This window comes from Macrobrachium rosenbergii, chromosome 11 (genome assembly GCF_040412425.1).
Source record: "Macrobrachium rosenbergii isolate ZJJX-2024 chromosome 11, ASM4041242v1, whole genome shotgun sequence".
Classification (NCBI taxonomy): domain Eukaryota; kingdom Metazoa; phylum Arthropoda; class Malacostraca; order Decapoda; family Palaemonidae; genus Macrobrachium; species Macrobrachium rosenbergii.
In genome coordinates, this window is record NC_089751.1 from 23,426,870 (window position 1) to 23,445,443 (window position 18,574).

Sequence of the window (18,574 nt, forward strand, 5' to 3'; positions counted from 1 at the left end):
GGGTTGCAAAAGAATTAATCAATCACTCACATGAAGAACTGATAGCTACAAGCAACAACTTGACCGCCAAGTCGGCTTGGCATAAAATGCTGGGAGATTTTTGCAATGGCCAAGAACTGTTAAAACGACACACAAACAGGTAGCGTTCCTCTACCTCCATTCTCATAACGCGTCTCTGAGATTCCGTTTGTCTGTACACGTGTCCACTTGTTTTTAATCTTTTATTTGCTGTCTTCATGTGAATATCAGTATGCTCTTCTTGCTGTTCTCTTTTTCTGTATAAGGGCCTTCTATCTTTTGGAGAACTGAGCACATGAATAATAATAATATAATAAATCAAACAAAAACTTCTTTCAGTTTTCTTCTGAAGATGGAAAGAGAAACCCACAAGATTCCTGTGTATAACTTGTATACACAGGAATCTTGTGGGTTTCTCTTTCCAATAATATAATATAATAATAATAATAACCAAGCACATTGTGCACCAATGCATGGGTCATGAATTCCACTTTTAGCTTTCCCGTCGTCGAGCCTCTCCCACCACAAGGCCTTGCTGTATAGAAATAAGAAAAATGAAGGTACCTTGAGCTCAGCTTGGGGACGGTACATACGTCCCCAAGGTCAGGTCTTGTCGTCTCAACATTCACATTACCGCACTTTTTTGACAGTATGGGTACACTAGCAACAGTAACAGTAATATAAAATTGTAATAATAGCAATAATATAAAACTGATTCGTAATTCACAATATCAAGCCAAATTGTGATGGAACCTCTGGTTCGTTTGAGAGAGAGAGAGAGAGAGAGAGAGAGAGAGAGAGAGAGAGAGAGAGAGAGAGAGTCCTCGCTGAGGTCTAAATGAAAAAGAAAGTTATGATTTTTGTTGTGTTTACCTGGAAATACAACATAAATCACCTCCTAAAATTGTGATATTATGTTACAAAAAAATCAGAAGTCAGTCTCGCAACAAATAAACGGTAAACTTCACAGATTCTATTTTTATATTATCGTGAAGCCCTCATCAGCATGAATACAAAGTACCTTCAAAAAGCTATGTTAATAATAATATTTCCTTGAAACCGTACATATTAAAGTTGGTATCGTATTAATGGATAACAAAAAATGTTGACCACGGATAGGAATGTATAACCTTTCCAACAAAAACAATCAAGTATATTTCAGTGCATGAAAACTAAATATCTATCCTAAGCATAAACAGATTAAAAATACGAAGACAAAAAAGTACGAGAGGGATAAATGTACGCGCAATGACCTGGCAAGGCAATGCAAGGGTGACTAATCTCGGTGAGAAGCAAAACTCGATACGGTAAGTGCTTGCGGTCGCAGATAAATGAAGGCAAAGCAATTTATCAGACGAGCCCGATTCGCGCCATCTTCGGACTCGTTCTCCTGACTTAAGCACACCAGATTGCCTGCCTCCAGGCGCTGAATTTCCGCGCATGCTCACTTAGCAGACCAGTGCGGTCAGGCAGGAAGCAGGTCGAAAGAAAACGAACATGGGACGAGAGAGAGAGAGAGAGAGAGAGAGAGAGAGAGAGAGAGAGAGAGCCATTTTCCATTTTGCCAACGGCAGAAATTTAAATAAGGGACCTGATGCATATTACTTTAATCTACTAAAACATGATGACTGGAATAAAATCAATCTTTATCTTACAGGAAAAATAACTCAGAATGGCGATTCCTTTCCCAAATGACTTAAACCATCGTTAAATAACAGCCTGTTGGTCACTGTCCATAAGACCTATTTTAGCAGAGAACATCTACTAACGCCTTAAGCAGGAGCCTGCGCCCCAAGAACTATACAAGCATGTTACTCATTTTGCAAAGCAGCAGCATCACTGTGATGTCGAGGAACCACGATGTCTATCTGCCAGGTTTTAAAGGCGTTTTTCCCTTTGTAAAAGGGAAAAACGCCTTTTACAATTAAACAATGGAGTTATAGTCCTTCAGTTGATATGGATGCCAATGCTCGTAAGATAAAGACAGGCTTTGAAAGGACTGACTTGGTTTTCTTCTTTGCATTACACTTTACGTATTCAATTATGTTTGGAGGATTCATTATTAATTTATTGCCTTTTCCCCTTCCTTTTTTTCCTCGTTGTTTTGTCTTGCTGTATTTAAGGCTTGTTCATTCTTAATAATAATAAGAAAATCAACTTTACAAAACAAGCACTTACATTATCACATTAAAGCCCGCAGAAAAACAAGTAAATCAGTGCTCACATATACGTAAGAAGCCAGAATTTAAAAACACAAGGCCATGACGTTTCCCGCAGCCAGAGAGTTGGAGGCGTGACGATGACAACGATGAACAGAGAGAGAGAGAGAGAGAGAGAGAGAGAGAGAGAGAGAGAGAGAATAATCAACCTAAAAGAAAAAACATGCGATGACTGACTGTACTGTTTTTCCAAGGTCACCTCGCCAAAGCAACACCTGTTCACTAAAGGTACTGTTAAACGAGACTGAGTTTTATACCTGTTCACTTAATTCTCTGTACTTATAACAATACCTATCCCCTAGGCGCACTGTACGTTCTTTATTATACCTCCGCAATACGAAGTTAGTATAAAAGAAGGCATGAGGAAATAAACAATACACGGGATCGTACTAACGGATAATGTTAAGATATTATGAAACAAAAATGAACAAATAAATAAAATGTTTAAAACTAAGAGAACTGCACTCAATGTAGATTGTGGCTCTTTAAGGACGAGCAAAAGACTATGTACTGACCTATATGCTGAACTGAACTTCGCTTAAAGATCAAATATATAAATCTGCATGAGAAAGAAGTATATTAAAATAAAAATGGAAGTGAATGAGTAATTCGATTATAACAAAAAAGAATTGAACTTAGTAAAGTTAATATAAGAACAGAGAATAGGAGTAATAAAACTATTTCAGTGGAGAGAGAGATCTAACATTTCGTAAAAGACCCAAAAGAATCAAAACAAGCGAAACTAAAAAAAGCAAAGGTCCCATTGTGTTATTCTAAGAGCGAGTTTGTACTTTTACGATCAAACTTGTTGTTGTCCACTTCCAGGATGTATCTTAAGAAAATGCAGTATTAGAAATATGTTAGAATCTGACATAACAACAATGAGCCATGCTTGGCCTTGAGAACAAAGCTGAAGGCCTTTAAAAATTAGAGAGAAGACAAGAGAAACGATAAAAGCTCCCAAAAAACCTGCATAGTCAAACAACAGTCAGGTATAACACAAATATTAACACCTTTACAGGAGGAATCCGGCTTTTAGGAACGGGAGAGAACTCCAATAAGTTTCGATACATTTCTTTGGTCAATTCTATATTATACGTTTCACTTACTATCTTAAATTACTAGTATGCGTCTAATTCACGAACCTTGTCTATGGACACTGAACACCTTGCCCCTGCAAAGTACTCACCTTGCTAAGGAACGGAAATCGACCGAGCTCTAACCCACAGGACATGCAATCGACGATTGCCATCGCACTGAAGCACAAAGTCAGCATGCGTTAAAAATCACTGCAGTCACATCCTCTTGAACAATGTCCCCGTAGGAAGGGTGTGTGTGTGTGGGGGGGGGAGGGGGGCAGGTTTAGTCAACTGAACCTCACGTGGGGCAATGTAGGCATTACTAAAAGGTGTTTGCAGTCCCCCTTGTCACCAGCTGAACCCACTTTTTAGCCTTTTATTCTACTTCCATTCCCACTTCCAACCTCTCAGTTACTTACTAGTGAAACGCTGGGTTTTCTCCCAGTTCCACCTTTAGATCCTTCTACTTCAAGTCCACTTTCTGGAACACTTTACCTTGTTGTCCATCCACCCTTACGCCCCTCTACACTGTCTTAAGCTCTGCATGGCTGAAAGTGCCCCAGTGCTCGGCTTGCAGCCTAAAGGTCATAAAAACAGATAAAACAAATTGAACATTATGCCTTAGCACGAATATCTGAAACCAGTTTTTTTTTTTAATCTGAGAATAACAGTACATGCTCCAAACTTCAAGCCTGAGCCTGAGATTGAGTACATTAGCGTACAGGGGTTACTAAGAGGATATGAAGAGAAGCAGAAAGTAAAAGGGAAGACTAAAGTACAAACGTATACATATTGGTACGAATTTATTTTAAATGTATTAAATATCCTTCTTAGGGTGTGTCACACTACAGTAAAATTCACATATACACATCGTCAAGTTATAGCACCCCCCGCATATTGGTTAAATACAAGTCAACGACTTACTGTTAATCCTAACCAGCGTTTCATACGCCTGTCCAGCGTTTGTCAATGATTCGCTCTAAAATTACGCTTGTCGACTTGCTTTCAATCTGTTTGTGATACGTATGCCATAATTTTCCGACGTGTTTCTGACATGTTTTACTGCATTGTGGAAACTCTCTCAAAGGACAGAAAAAAAAACTTGTTTGCATGAAGACTCGAGGCAGTATAATTACAAAAAATAACTATTGACAAAGACTTTACAATATTGGGGACTGGGTTGTTTACTGTCAACAAGAACGACCTATCCGGCAGGCTTTTTTTTTTTTTTAGTCTTTCCTTTTCTGATCCTTCATTGTAAATACCCCTTAATGATGGTCTGATCACATTCCGAACATACTAGTACGTATCAAAGAAGGGCACACTCTACAGATGGTTGGTGTTACGAAAGAAATACTTTATCATTTCAGTTCGGAAAGAAAGTCTCACTAATATAAAAGGATAATTGATAATGGTGCTGTTGCTTATACAGATATAATTATTCTTAGCAAGTCTGAATTGGAACACTGGAAATGTTTTCGCGGGATATACTTTTGCGAGAGAGAGAGAGAGAGAGAGAGAGAGAGAGAGAGAGAGAGAGAGAGAGAGAGAGAGAGAGAGTCCCATAAGGAAATGAACTGCAACCATTTCCCGGTTTCCCGAAACTGGTCAAAATTTAGAGCAAGGAAAGATGGGACGCGGAGTCAGGACGGAGTAATAAAGGCCATTTTCTGTCATCTACAGTCTCGGTGAAATTTGCTCGTCAAACGAAAGGCGTCTCATTTCATGTCTGATGAGGTTCGTTTTTCGCGGTCTGGATGCAACAATTTTCGTGTGTGTGTGTATGTATGTATGTATGTATGTGTATATATATATATATATATATATATATATATATATATATATATATATACATATATATTTATTATATATATATATATTATATATATATACATATATATTTTATTAATATATATATATATATATATATATATATATATATATATATATATATATATATATATATATATATATATATATATATATATATATATATATATATATACAGTATCTGCTTCAAAATACCGGAACGAATGATGTATATAAATATAATTATGCATATGTACCACATAAAAAAAATCTTATATTTTTTCCTATAACTTGTCTTTCTCTACAGACTGATTTCCTTTGGAGGCGCCGTCTTGCGTTTATAGTCTGTAGACTCTATCCATGCGGGTTTTCAGCAGAAGATTTAAAGAAAAAGAAAAAAGAAACCCTGACCGGTTTCGCCTTTAGTTTTATAGGACTGATATACTGGAACAGAAATTTACAACAGACATGCTAAGGCGACAGTACAAACGAACATACCGACGGATGGAAAAACATTCACTCCTAATCAAGAGCAGTCAATTCATTGGTGTCTGAGGTCAGTACTCCATGTACAAATCGTTTTTCTACGCAGGTGGGCTCATACGTCATTAGCAGGACTGCCTTTCGAAAATTTCCTCCTTAGTCAAGTTAAAAATTGATATAAAAAATACGAAAATATTCGTGGTTCTTGCAGTCATTTACACAATCCTGTTGAACTTTGTATTTTCACTGCTGAGAGACGTTGAAAATATTTACATGGAACAGTGGCCAGGTTTTCAGGTTTCCTGCAAAATCTGTCAAAGAACGTCACTGACTTCTATCAAAGTGTTAATGCTCTTCAGTCATTGGTCTCCCCCTCCCCACCCACAGACAGACAGATACACACACACACTATATATATATATATATATATATATATATATATATATATATATATATATATATATATATATATATATTTATATATATGTGTGTGTGCGTGTGTGTGTGTAATGTAAATTTAGTTTTATCATGTTCACAAATACTTTCTTTAAAGAATTCTCTAGCATGATGCCTCTATGAAAAATAACAATGACTTGCTGCTTTCTGGTGCTGATAAATTCCCAAAAAGTTAAATGAATACACACAAGCAAGGCGCACGATAACAAAAGCGGAGTGTAACTAAGACTGTTTCGAGCCTTTGGAAAATCTTTATAGGGCAATTATCTAAATGCTTATGTATCAGTAAACAGTTGAAAACGAGAAAGAATGAGACAGCAAGTCAGGGCGTCATCTCGTTACATCCATTTACTTCCACTGGCGAATTGGTTTTTCTGTAAAAATCATTTTCTTGGATCTCTTGGCAAACTGAGCCGCATAAGTAAATACTCTTAAAAAGAAATGACAAAATAAGGCACAATGCCAAATTTTACCAATCTCCAAAAGAACACCAGAATACTGCACATATTGATTTAAATGCACTGTTGTTAAGTAACTCAAAAATGCTACCCACTTCCTTTAATGCATCAATACACCAACCCACTCTCAGAAAATTTTATATTGCTCATTTATTAGATGGAGTAAAGTCCTCAAGGCGCTGCAGTTACTGGCAAAACTAAGGAACACAGGTATTGGAAATGTCCAATCACACTGAGAGGCTAAATATGGTTCGCTGACGAGAAAAGGTAAAAAACCAAGCAAGCAAATTGAGTTATATGTAAGGAATTTTATTTTGTGGCTAACGATTTGTTATAAAAATCAGTTTTTTAAATTACCCATTAAATAACATATTTGATATTGCTGGACGGTTAAATATCAAAGGCGATAAAAGGTCTTATTTGGAACAGTGGACGCTGACCAACCTATCGTGACGACTTTTTTGAGTACCTTAAAGCCAGAAGATGTGCAAAACTCTACCTGCATTGACTTCAAACTACAGTATTTATATTTTCAAAGTTAACGGTAACCACAAGCGTAGAACCAAGGAAACATGCAATCCTACAATCATCATTTATACAATTCCATAAAACAATCAAAAGCCAGAAATTACACAAATTACAGAAGCAAAATTCTAAATTTACCGCTGAAAACCATAACTCACTCGGAATAAGCATATATAAACAAATCATTTGAGACCTAACTTCAGCTGTCAAAATCCATCTCCCCATTGCCCCTCAGTTCAATCTATCTATCATACTGAAGCGTCCAAATACCTTTAGGGTCTTCAACGTGAAAGGGAATATGAAATAGATAAGCTCTTTTGGGTCGAGAGAGGAAAGGGAAGGGAGTAAATGAAGGTAAGGGCAAGTGAAGGGAAAAGGAGACAGGATAGCTCTAAGGGAGCTAAGGGAGGAAAGACGACAGCAAAATGAGAAGTAAATGAACAGCTTTTAAAACGAGGGAAAAGAGAGCGAAGGAATGAAAATAGCTCTTGGAAAAGATAGGAACAGAACAGTCCTGTAAGGGGGAGGCCAAGGCTGTAATGTAACATCTCTGATGGGAAAAGTCCGACGCAGTCGAAAGCTCTAGCAGGAGAGCAGGGAGGGAGCAAACCCATTTCCTATCATTTCTAGAAACGCTGTTTTAAAATGAGGCTTCTTTTCGTGGACCACTTATTCAAGAGCATTATTTCTAAGCGCTCACAATACCATAAATCGTTTGGTTTTCACCGACATATGAAACCATAAAAAGTATATTGCGCAACAAATCAGACCACCACAGCTGAAGCTGAAGTTTCTAGTGCGAACTTTGAAGCTGTCTGCGCACGGCAATGCCTTGGTGTTTTTTGCTGCTTGCCCCCCGTGCCACTGAACGGACATTCTCGGCTGAAATTCATTCGCAATTTAACGACGTTTCGTTGATGTACCTACACTACCCTCTCGTTCCATCCCCTTTCCTCCTTTCCCATCTTTCTGGACTACTCCCCTTCTTCTCTCATTTTCCTCCCTTACTCCCTTCCTCTGTTGTCTTCCGTTCCAATACTCCCTCCTCCAAAGACCTTGCCACTTATCTCCTATAAGGAAATACTTGCGTCCGAGTCTTAATGTATTCATATACCTTCTCTCTCTCTCTCTCTCTCTCTCTCTCTCTCTCTCTCTCTCTAAATTATATATATATATATATATATATATATATATATATATATATATATATATATATATATATATATAAAAAGAATGTATGTATTCATGTCTATATAGACAGTATATATATATATATATATATATATATATATATATATATATATATATATATATATATATATATATATATATATACATGTAATATATACATGTATATATATATATATATATATATATATATATATATATATATATATTGTATATGTGTGTGTATTGCCAAGTATGTTGTCACACTGGTCTGCATGAGGCTTGTTTAATATGCTTCTGCATGCGCCTGGATAACTTGCTAAATGTTAATAAAATTATTAATTTCTGTGAATGTACCCAGGCACGCGTACGAATAAACGCAAAAATGATGTCTTGTACGTAATTTTCAAGTTATAATGAATTTCTTTCTAAGACTTACACCAGATAAGAACAAAACATCACTAAGACTACTGTAGAATGAGTGGGATCTCTGCTGTATCAATTTTAGTTTGAAATCTTGTCTTCAAGGTGAATGGTACAGAAATTCCAAAGGTAATGCACATAAATATGATAAATGAAAAAAGTAACAACAAATGTAAAACTACTACAATATTTCCCTGGGATCATACACAACGCATGACATATTATCGATGCCTTCCGAAACTCTAATCAATACAACAGGACGAGATGCAGCTGATACCAATGTACTGTAGTATTCATTACTTAAGAGCACGTATTGCGTAAACAAAGAAAACTATGTGCTGCACATCAAAGATCTTACATGGATCTGGAGTACATCGAGATGATACATGGAAGCAGTATAATGAAGTAAATGAAGTGACACAAGTGGAACGGCTGATGCAAGATCATAATGATGGGATTTATGATTACACATTGTAGCCACAATATTTTGGAATAAAAAATGCAAAACTCATAAGAAAAATAAAGGATAAAACTGAAAAATAAACTACCTAAACGTAACCTCAACGACAAAAAATATCGCGAATACTACTGAAAAACTGTAGAGTAAGAACAGCCTATTAGTTTAAAAGTATTTGAAATAATTATCAATAAATGTAATTATAATGACTAGCACTTATCGGCTCCCAAAAGCACTAAGAGGTAAATCTCGTTGTGTTTGAAAAACCTTAATGCTACGATAAAAACAGGAAATCTGGATTTTAACAGGGCCTTTTCCGAGGTCAGTTCCTTTACACTAACGGAAAAATGTAGTAGGATACAGACTGGATAAATTCCACATTATTATTAGAGATCATTCCCAAGCTGCTAGATTTAAAATAAAATAAAAAACAAACTTTTATACCGACGCAGGCGTTGGTTATTAAAGTCAATGTCAACTTGTTTTCGTGGTCGAGCCTCACTTTGCGCAAATACTCCCAATAACATCTTGCATTATCTGACACAGATCCTGTTTCATGTGATTCGGGACCATACCCAATTTAGATTTTTGGTCCTTGAAACCCCACCATAAATAACATTACCACTGAAAAATTCATCTCCCATCACTGAACGATGGTGCCAATTACTCCCCTTCCAAATCGATTCAAATTTAGTTTAATGCTGTCTGATTCCCTCTGTATATTTACACGAATTAGGGTTTACGCTGACATGGCCCAATTTACTTCGCTGTAATCTAAAAACGCCTGTAATAAGGCACTGATGTTGGACTACCCAAATCTGTAGGGTCTCATGAGTAAAAATCAGATTTTCACCACATCTAAGTGTCTTCGCCTGAAACGATGAAAGGACCAAACTTTTGAGGTTTGTCTAGCTGTATCCCATAATGTAATGCAAATAATTTCATGATAATTATAATATTAGTGGGAAGACTGTCCTTTAATATATATATATATATATATATATATATATATATATATATATATACATACATATATATATATATATATATATATATATATATATATATATATATATATATATATATAAAAATTTTATATCTAATAAATTTGACACTAACTTCAGTTATCTTGACTTGAAAGTGCGCTCATTCATATTACGTTATTTCTTTTATATATATATATATATATATATATATATATATATATATATATATATATATATATATATAAATTGGACAGTAGTTTCTATGACGTTAACTTGAAAGTGCGCTCATTCATATTATTTCTTGACTTTTTCCCGTAAATAACAACTGACCTACTGACATCTTTTGTCACAAACACAACCATCTATTCTTTGTCTTGTTTCAGTTCCTGAATTAGTCCCGTACACGTATTCAACTAGACGTTACTAGTCTTGACGTGTTTATTTCATTGTCACACTAGACATAAACATAACTATTGCTGTTTCTAAAATACAGTAAACAATTCCATCACTTATAAACTGGATAAAACCAATTTTAAATCCGTATATTTACCAAACTTCATTCCTTACCACACTTTCAAATCACAGTTACCTGGTATTATTTTTCCCAGTTGTATTTTCAAAAAACATTTTATTCCTATGGCTTCAATCTCATGTTTCTTGCTTTCGAAGCGTCTTTTTTTATTTTATTTTATATGAACTGATCAGCCATCACAGAAGGAATTATATCGATTTGTGACTCTCATCGTGGGATTTTGGTTTGTAGACTAGTAACATGGCCCTGTGATTTAGGAAGTGACAACCAACGACCATATAATATATATATATATATATATATATATATATATATATATATATATATATATATATATATATATATATATATATATAGTATATATATATATATATATATATATATATATATATATAAAATTACACACACATATACAGTAATATATATATATATATATATATATATATATATATATATATATATATATATATATATATATATATATATAATATATATATAATTATAATTACACACATATATACAGTATATATATATATATATATATATATATATATATATATATATATATATATATATATATATATATATATATATATATATATATATTTGTCAGTTATACACTCATGATTTTCATGTTGACAAACATTAAGCCACGAACACAGTTTAATATCAGTCACTGTACCTTAGCAACACCTTACACCCCAGGTGAATCTTAACTGATCGGCAAATCCTCCCCGGCTAGGATTTGAACCGGAGAGATGCATTTATCAATGAATTTAAAATTAATCTAATATATATATATATATATATATATATATATATATATATATATATATATATATATATATATATATATATATAAAAACAGGAGCAGTAGCTCGAATGATACACGACCAAGCGTTCATGGAAAGGCGTTCTGTTTGTACACATTTATTCAAAAGCCGAACGTTTCACATCCCTTGACGCATTTTCAAGGCTGAAAAAGCGGTTAATAACAGTAAATACCTGTATATATAATAATGTGAAAGGTATATACAAAACTTGTTTCTCACCTTAGGCAGAACAAAGAGCAAAAAGGAACAAAAAGGGGAAGACAAATAACAGCAAAGGGGCGCAGAACACCTACCCACATCGGTAGTAAGGCTAGACTGGCGTAAAGGACAACACAAATGAAAGACACACTGGGTTAAAAAACACACACACAAAAAAAAACATTAGGCAATAAACAGCTGTGTTGACGATGATTGGTTGTTGAGTGTTGGAATGGTCACTTTGATCATTACGAATTCCAAAGTGGTTAGTTCCTCCTCACTTCGCACCTTTCCCACAATTTTAAAGTCATTGGCGTCTATATGTGTTTTACAAATTTTAGCATGATTCCTTATGTTAGACTGATCTGGTCTCGACAGTTTGCTTCCAGTTCTATAGCTAAACCGCCGATGAGAGCAAATTCGAACTTTTAGTAGTCTCCTGGTGCATCCAATATCTGTGCCCAGACTACACCTGGGACAGGTATACTTATAGATCACATTAGATGCACAGAGGACCCACTCTATCCTTAGAATGGAATAAGGATCCAATAGTTCGTGGGTCCTTCTGGATCAGCTTCAGATTCAACGCCGGTAATTCCTTATTAAATAGGCTAATACATTTTCTCCTGAATTCATCATCATGTAGGAAGGGGAATTTTGCATCAAGACGTAATTTGGGGACCGTATGAACTATAGGCAGATCATTCATCTGAAGTCTGAGCAACCTACTGAGGGATCTACAGAATATAACAAGTGGGAAACAGCTGTTCTTAAAATAGTTGGTAAGGAACGTGATTTCGTCATGAAAGGCGGCCCAACTAGAGGTAAGCGTATAGTTCATACGGTCCCCAAAGTACGTTAATATGTAAAATTCCCCTTCCTACATTATGATAAATTCAGAAGAAAATGTATTAGCCTATTTAATAAGGAATTACCAGCGTTGAATCTGAAGCTGATCCAGAAGCTCTCTGAATATATGTATGTAATTAGAAAGCCTTTCCGTGAACTCTTGATCGTATATATATATATATATATATATATATATATATATATATATATATATATATATATATATATATATATATATATATATTTATATATATTTATTTATATATATATATATATATATATATATATATATATATATATATATATATATATATATATATATATATATATATATATATATATATATATATATATATATATATATATATATATATATATATATATATAGACGAGTGAGAGAGAGAGAGAGAGAGAGAGAGAGAGAGAGAGAGAGAGAGAGAGAAGAAAAAAACAATAAAAATCACAACGTTATTGCATACGCTATTTAATTTTGTGTACGCAGAGTATACGACTAAAATCTATTTACTAGAAGAGCATTCGTACCTCAGTGCCAAAACGAGACCGTTATGAAAGAACTGGAAAGCCCCCCAGTACAGATAAAACACTACGCAGACTTTGCAAAGCAACTCCTAGAAACGACCACTACATCACGTAAAAGCTTCTCTTTTGATATGAAAAGCAAAAGGCAACGAACTTTTCTGAGACCTAAAGAAGGCTGTCGGATAACTATTCTCAGTCAGACAGCCAAATTCAACTGCCAAAGTAGGCCAGACTGTGCGCAATCATACAAATTTCAATGGTCACAAAGGCTGCAATCTCTCTGGGGACAGTTTCAGAAGGACTACAACCTCTGCAGGGCTACACTGTCAGCCTTACAGTACTTGCAGAGTTACAGTGACTACAAGACTACAATAACAAAAGGGCTACAGCATCTACATTACAATAATGGCCTGGTTATAACGTCTATGGGACTGAATTCTCTGCGAAGTTACAGATCTGCAAACGTTAAAGCCCTTACTAGCGTTACAGTAACTGCAAGGTTTCAGCTTACAAAAGCTTCCACTGCCGAATTCTGTTGTCTGTGGGCTTACCCCAAAGCAATCTGATCCTCTCCTCGCATACTGCCTTATCATTGTTTTCCTGTTCCCTTTCCAGCCAGCCATGACTGATAGGACCATCTTAATCACAGCGTCGATTCTCCATGGATAGACATATAGAGCAGATCAGAGAGAAGATAATTAAGATATGTGGTCATTATGTTCAAGGGAAAATCATCTCAATTCCCAGTACAAAATATAAGCACAATAAAAATAAGTGACATCATATATACAGTAAAAACTAAATAGAAATCATTAAGGATAAAAACATTAGTGCAAACTTCCAAGAAATGAAACTACAAATAATAAAAAAGCAAATACCAAAAAAAAAATGATGATGAAATGTTTGTTAACCATAGAAATGAAACGCCCAGCTGACAGCTGCTTGTTTCTCACAGAATTTCAGCCTTGACAAAAGCTAAGTTTGGTTGCGCAAATAATTGTGAAGTGTACAGTTACATAAGTTGTTTAAATAATATCTGTGAATTTTGATTGAATAATGAGCATTTTGTCAAAACTTAAAATGTAAAACATACAAAAAAGCCACAATTCAATGCTTTATCGTTACTATTCCTAATGAAGTTACGAAGTCCTATTTTCGGCCAGCCAAGTTCACCCGAAGCACCTGCGTTAACACCTACCTTTCAATATTCCTGACATTTACTCGATATACAAACGCCACATATCACAGCAGGCACCATGATACCACCACCTATTCCACTACTGGCACTCGAGCAACTGCAGTTATAGAAGTGCTTGCAATTGCGAATACTCCTCTCTTTTTTCGGTTCTTTTTTAACGAAGCCCCGCAAGGGACTGAAGGACAGTTATTCCTGTTGCAGGCACGACCCGTAAGAGAACAAACTGGCACAAGTGCATAAAATCATTACGTAAGAGACTGTCTAGCGAAAGAACAGAGACTACTGCAAAGAAGACGAGGGAGTAGATAAGCAATAAGATTTAAGAGATGGTAGAAATAAAACTGCACACCTAAACCACAAAGACAAAGACGAGAAGTAGGAACAGAAAAAAATCTCAGTGCAATACAAGAGCGCAGCAATCTCCTCTCGCCCCCTTACAAAAATAACAGAAGCCATAAACGAGTGCAGATTTCTAAGAGAAGAGGAGAAACATCACGAGGAGCCAATAATGCCGCAGTGCTTATCAAATTAAAACCTTGTACCCGCCTGGATACCAACAGTGATCCCAATCGGTCTCTGTCAAATGCTGCTGTTACCCCACATAGCAGTAAATTCCTTGGCTGCAGGTTTTCTTTATACGTTCAACAGCTAATAAGGGTTTCATATGCAACTACCTGCGTTGCATTATCAACACTCACCTGACAACGTAAGTTTTTATTACAGTCAGCCTGAAATGGGGTTTCTTTGTTATAGCTGTTTCTTCCTAAACAGTCCTTACAACTACTCGTCATTACAGTGAACAAAACGTTACTGTTCTAACCATACATAGAAAAAGGAGCCTGTTGATATAAACTAACACAAAAAAACTTCATAATCAATTATCAATAAGTTTTTAATAGCAATATTACTTTACCTTTCATTGAAAATAATGACTGCACCGGCGAAGTTTAAGATGAAGTTTCTCCGTTTTTTTAATAATTCCTTTTTTTGAAGGGGAGAGGTCACATAATAATTTTCCATTGGTCATTTCATCAGGGGGAGGATATAGAGACACTCGGGAATGTTTTTATTTTTATTTTACCAGTATAAATATAAAATTACAATTAAATGCAGTCCATAGAAACTGCCAAAAGCCTAGAGAATAAGGCCAATATTACTTTACAGAGGGCATACAAAACATCCGCATTAGTCCTCATAAACATGGGTGAACATCATTATAAGATGGACAGCATCCTTCAAGATGATTCAGTATTCATGTACCACAGAATCAGTACAACCGTTGCCAGGAACCTGCCTTTAAAGGGACTATGTTTAGGTTACAAATATAGAATATAAAGAATAGGATATAAAATTTACGCCAAAGACCAAGCACTGGGACCTACAAAGTCATTCAGCGCTGAAACGGAAATTGGCAGTAAAAAGATTTGAAAGGTGTAACAGGAGGAATACCTCGCAGTTGCACTATGAATCAACTGTTAGGAGAGGGCGGAAAGTAAGATGGAAGAAAGAGAATATGAACGGAGGTACAGTAAAAGGAATCAAAGGGGTTGCAGCTAGGGCCGAAGGGACGCTGCAAGGAACCTTAAATAATGCCTACAGTGCACCGCATGAGGTGCACTGACGGCACTATCCTACGGGAAGGTTACAGATATAGTATAAAAATTCATAAGCTGGGAAACCCATTGCGCTCCAAAGTAAGTCAAACTCCTAACCAGACGTCCCATCTAGTGAAGACTGTGGATAAAATTCTCACGCACTATATACCGAGTTTATATAAAGCCTTCGTTTCTCAGCTGAATTTCTCGATTGGTAAGGTCTTCCCCAACAACGGCGTGATTGCGTCCCTCAACCTACCCGTCTATGAAACCAGTGAGCTCATCCTCGAACGAATATACCGGAACGACACCACCCCTCACCCACACATCTCGGCACATGCCCGTTGATCCCTCTTGGTGATCTGCACGAAAAAGGCTCCATTTACAACCCACAGGGGTCAGGTGTATACCCCAAAAAGGAGTATGTTGCCCCACCCACCTACTGCATGTACACTATACCTTTGTCAAGGCGGGGCGAAGATGATGTTACCAAAGACAAACATCTTTACAATGTATTGCCCCTCGATGTACAGACGAAGACAGCACTGATGGAAAACTTCCTTTCCATGAAGTCCTTGTTTTGCAAAATTACACTGTTCATAAAAGACTCGACAAGGCCACCCAAATTCTGATTAATATTGGTTATTCTAACCATCTACCAGTTTCAATGCTATGCAGAGGTACGTCCCGGCGCTTATATTAGGGTGACTGGAATAAATACTTTTATGTCTCTATTAGAGGATTTAGTGCCATGTTCAAGAAGAAGCCATCAGGGGCACTACGACGAACAATATAGCTTTAGACTGACCAGCCACTACTAATAATCTAATATAGCGTCAGAGAGAGTGCACAGGACAGCCTCCGAATCCTAAAAGCGCTCCATGTTTCAAAAGAAAAGCTTCCCTCAACGTCACCCAGGGGCCATTCCTTCCTAGACCTTGATTCCTTCTACCCACGAGTATCAAGAAACCCTCAATACCAACAATCCCCTATCAATCCTAAAGGTTAAAGATATTCATTTTCCAGGCCCAATTTTGTATCACCCACAAAATATTCGCAGATCCAAATATAAAAGCATAAAACCTACCACCTGAAGACAGAAAAAACTAGTTCCTCGTTGGACGGGTCGATATAGTTCTCGGCTAGCACTCTGCTGGGCCCACGTTCGAGTCTCCGGCCGGCCAATGAAGAATTAGAGGAATTTATTTCTGGTGATACAAATTCATTTCCCGGTATAATGTGGTTCGGATTCCGCAATACGCTGTAAGTCCCGTTGCTAGGTAACCAATTGGTTCTTAGCCACGCAAAATAAGTCTAATCCTTCGGGCCAGCCCTAGGAGAGCTGTTAATCAGCTCAGTGGTCTGGTTAAACTAAGGTATACGGTACTTTAACAGAAAAGACTTGCCAATTTTCCTCTGAAATATCTATTTACCCTTTAATGTGGAAAGGACAAAATCATACATCAAGTAAATTTGTTTTTACTTAAATGTGTATCATTCGGTATTTCTTCGTCTTCACGCTTAATTCAAGTATTTTTTTATGTTAAGGAATCCTTGATTTTCTAAAGACTTGACAAGTTTTTTTTTTATCTCTCCTGAACAATACGATCCTGGAATACTGCGGAGATTTTCTTTATTTCGCAGCTTTCTCAGCTTTAAGACTCTCGTTGAACTGAGTAAACGCAACTAAGACATCCCAGAAATATCATCTCTCACAACTTCTATCTTAGGCATTGCTAGCTGCAACGTGGCTAACCCTAAACGATTCTGGAAATATGCATTAACGTTCCATCTGTCATGGTTAACTTTGTTTACTCGTACAAACAAATTTCAAATTTATTTATCTGGGTTCAAGTTTCATTTAATTTTTCAAAGTTCTGTGGGAATATTACTGAGCACATTTCAACCAACTGATACGTACAGAAGTTTTAAAAAAATCAGTTGTCTAAAAAAAATAATTTTTCTTTAATACCTATAGTTCTTGAGTTTTCCCTAAAAGTAGCCAGTCTTATTATTATTACTATTATTATTATTATTATTGGTACTGCACTGCATAGTCCTTACATCATATCTCCAATAGCCAGCCATTTTCAATCCTAGTCTTCTATGATTTTAGAAATAATTTCAACCCAGGAAAAATGTGACAAAAAAATTACAGACGACCTGTGCACACGCACGTATGAGAGAGAGAGAGAGAGAGAGAGAGAGAGAGAGAGAGAGAGAGAGAGAGAGAGAGAGAGAGAGAGAGAGTAAAATATAGATAAAACCAAAATTGACAATCCCAGTTTTCACGGACCCCCTTGCGATAAAAGCAATTCAGCTCTCAATCGAAGCGTCCACCTGGTAACTTGAAAGTACAGACTAGATTTCAAGAGCTTCAACTGATCTCCAAACCTATGACAGGTATCAAACGAGCCAACGACATGAAGTGGTGACCGTACATGAAACAATTCCTTGACAACATTGCAAACAGTGGCACGTGGTTTACTTTTGGAACAAAAAATGAAATAACCAATGAATGAAATAATCAATAAATAAATAAAACAATCTTAAAATAAAAGTGAAATAAAACTCGATTCACTCAAATGCGTAACAGAGTAACTTTGCAACGGCAATTAGTTGTTATGAACGTGATAGTAACTTCAATTAACTCAAGAGGCCATACATACTTTGATCTGTCCTTAACTATCAAGACAGTTGACTAGGTAAAAAAAAAAAAAAATAATAATAATAATAATAATAATAATAA

The 18,574-nt window shown here is 35.9% G+C and overlaps 1 protein-coding gene across 9 annotated transcripts in view; it reads right to left on the reverse strand.

Moving 5' to 3' along the window:
• The window catches only part of Trpm (transient receptor potential cation channel, subfamily M), a 340,295-nt gene that overhangs the window by 278,700 nt on the left and 43,021 nt on the right, over positions 1–18,574 (reverse strand). For 3 of the 9 annotated variants that reach the window (XM_067111321.1, XM_067111318.1, XM_067111317.1), the window contains exon 1: positions 13,584–13,689. The exons of the other annotated variants lie outside the window; for them this stretch is intronic. In XM_067111321.1, the coding sequence (XP_066967422.1) occupies positions 13,584–13,670 (87 nt within the window). In that variant the 5' untranslated portion in view covers positions 13,671–13,689. Of the gene's footprint in view, positions 1–13,583; positions 13,690–18,574 lie in introns of those variants that run through there. 9 annotated transcript variants of the gene reach the window in all.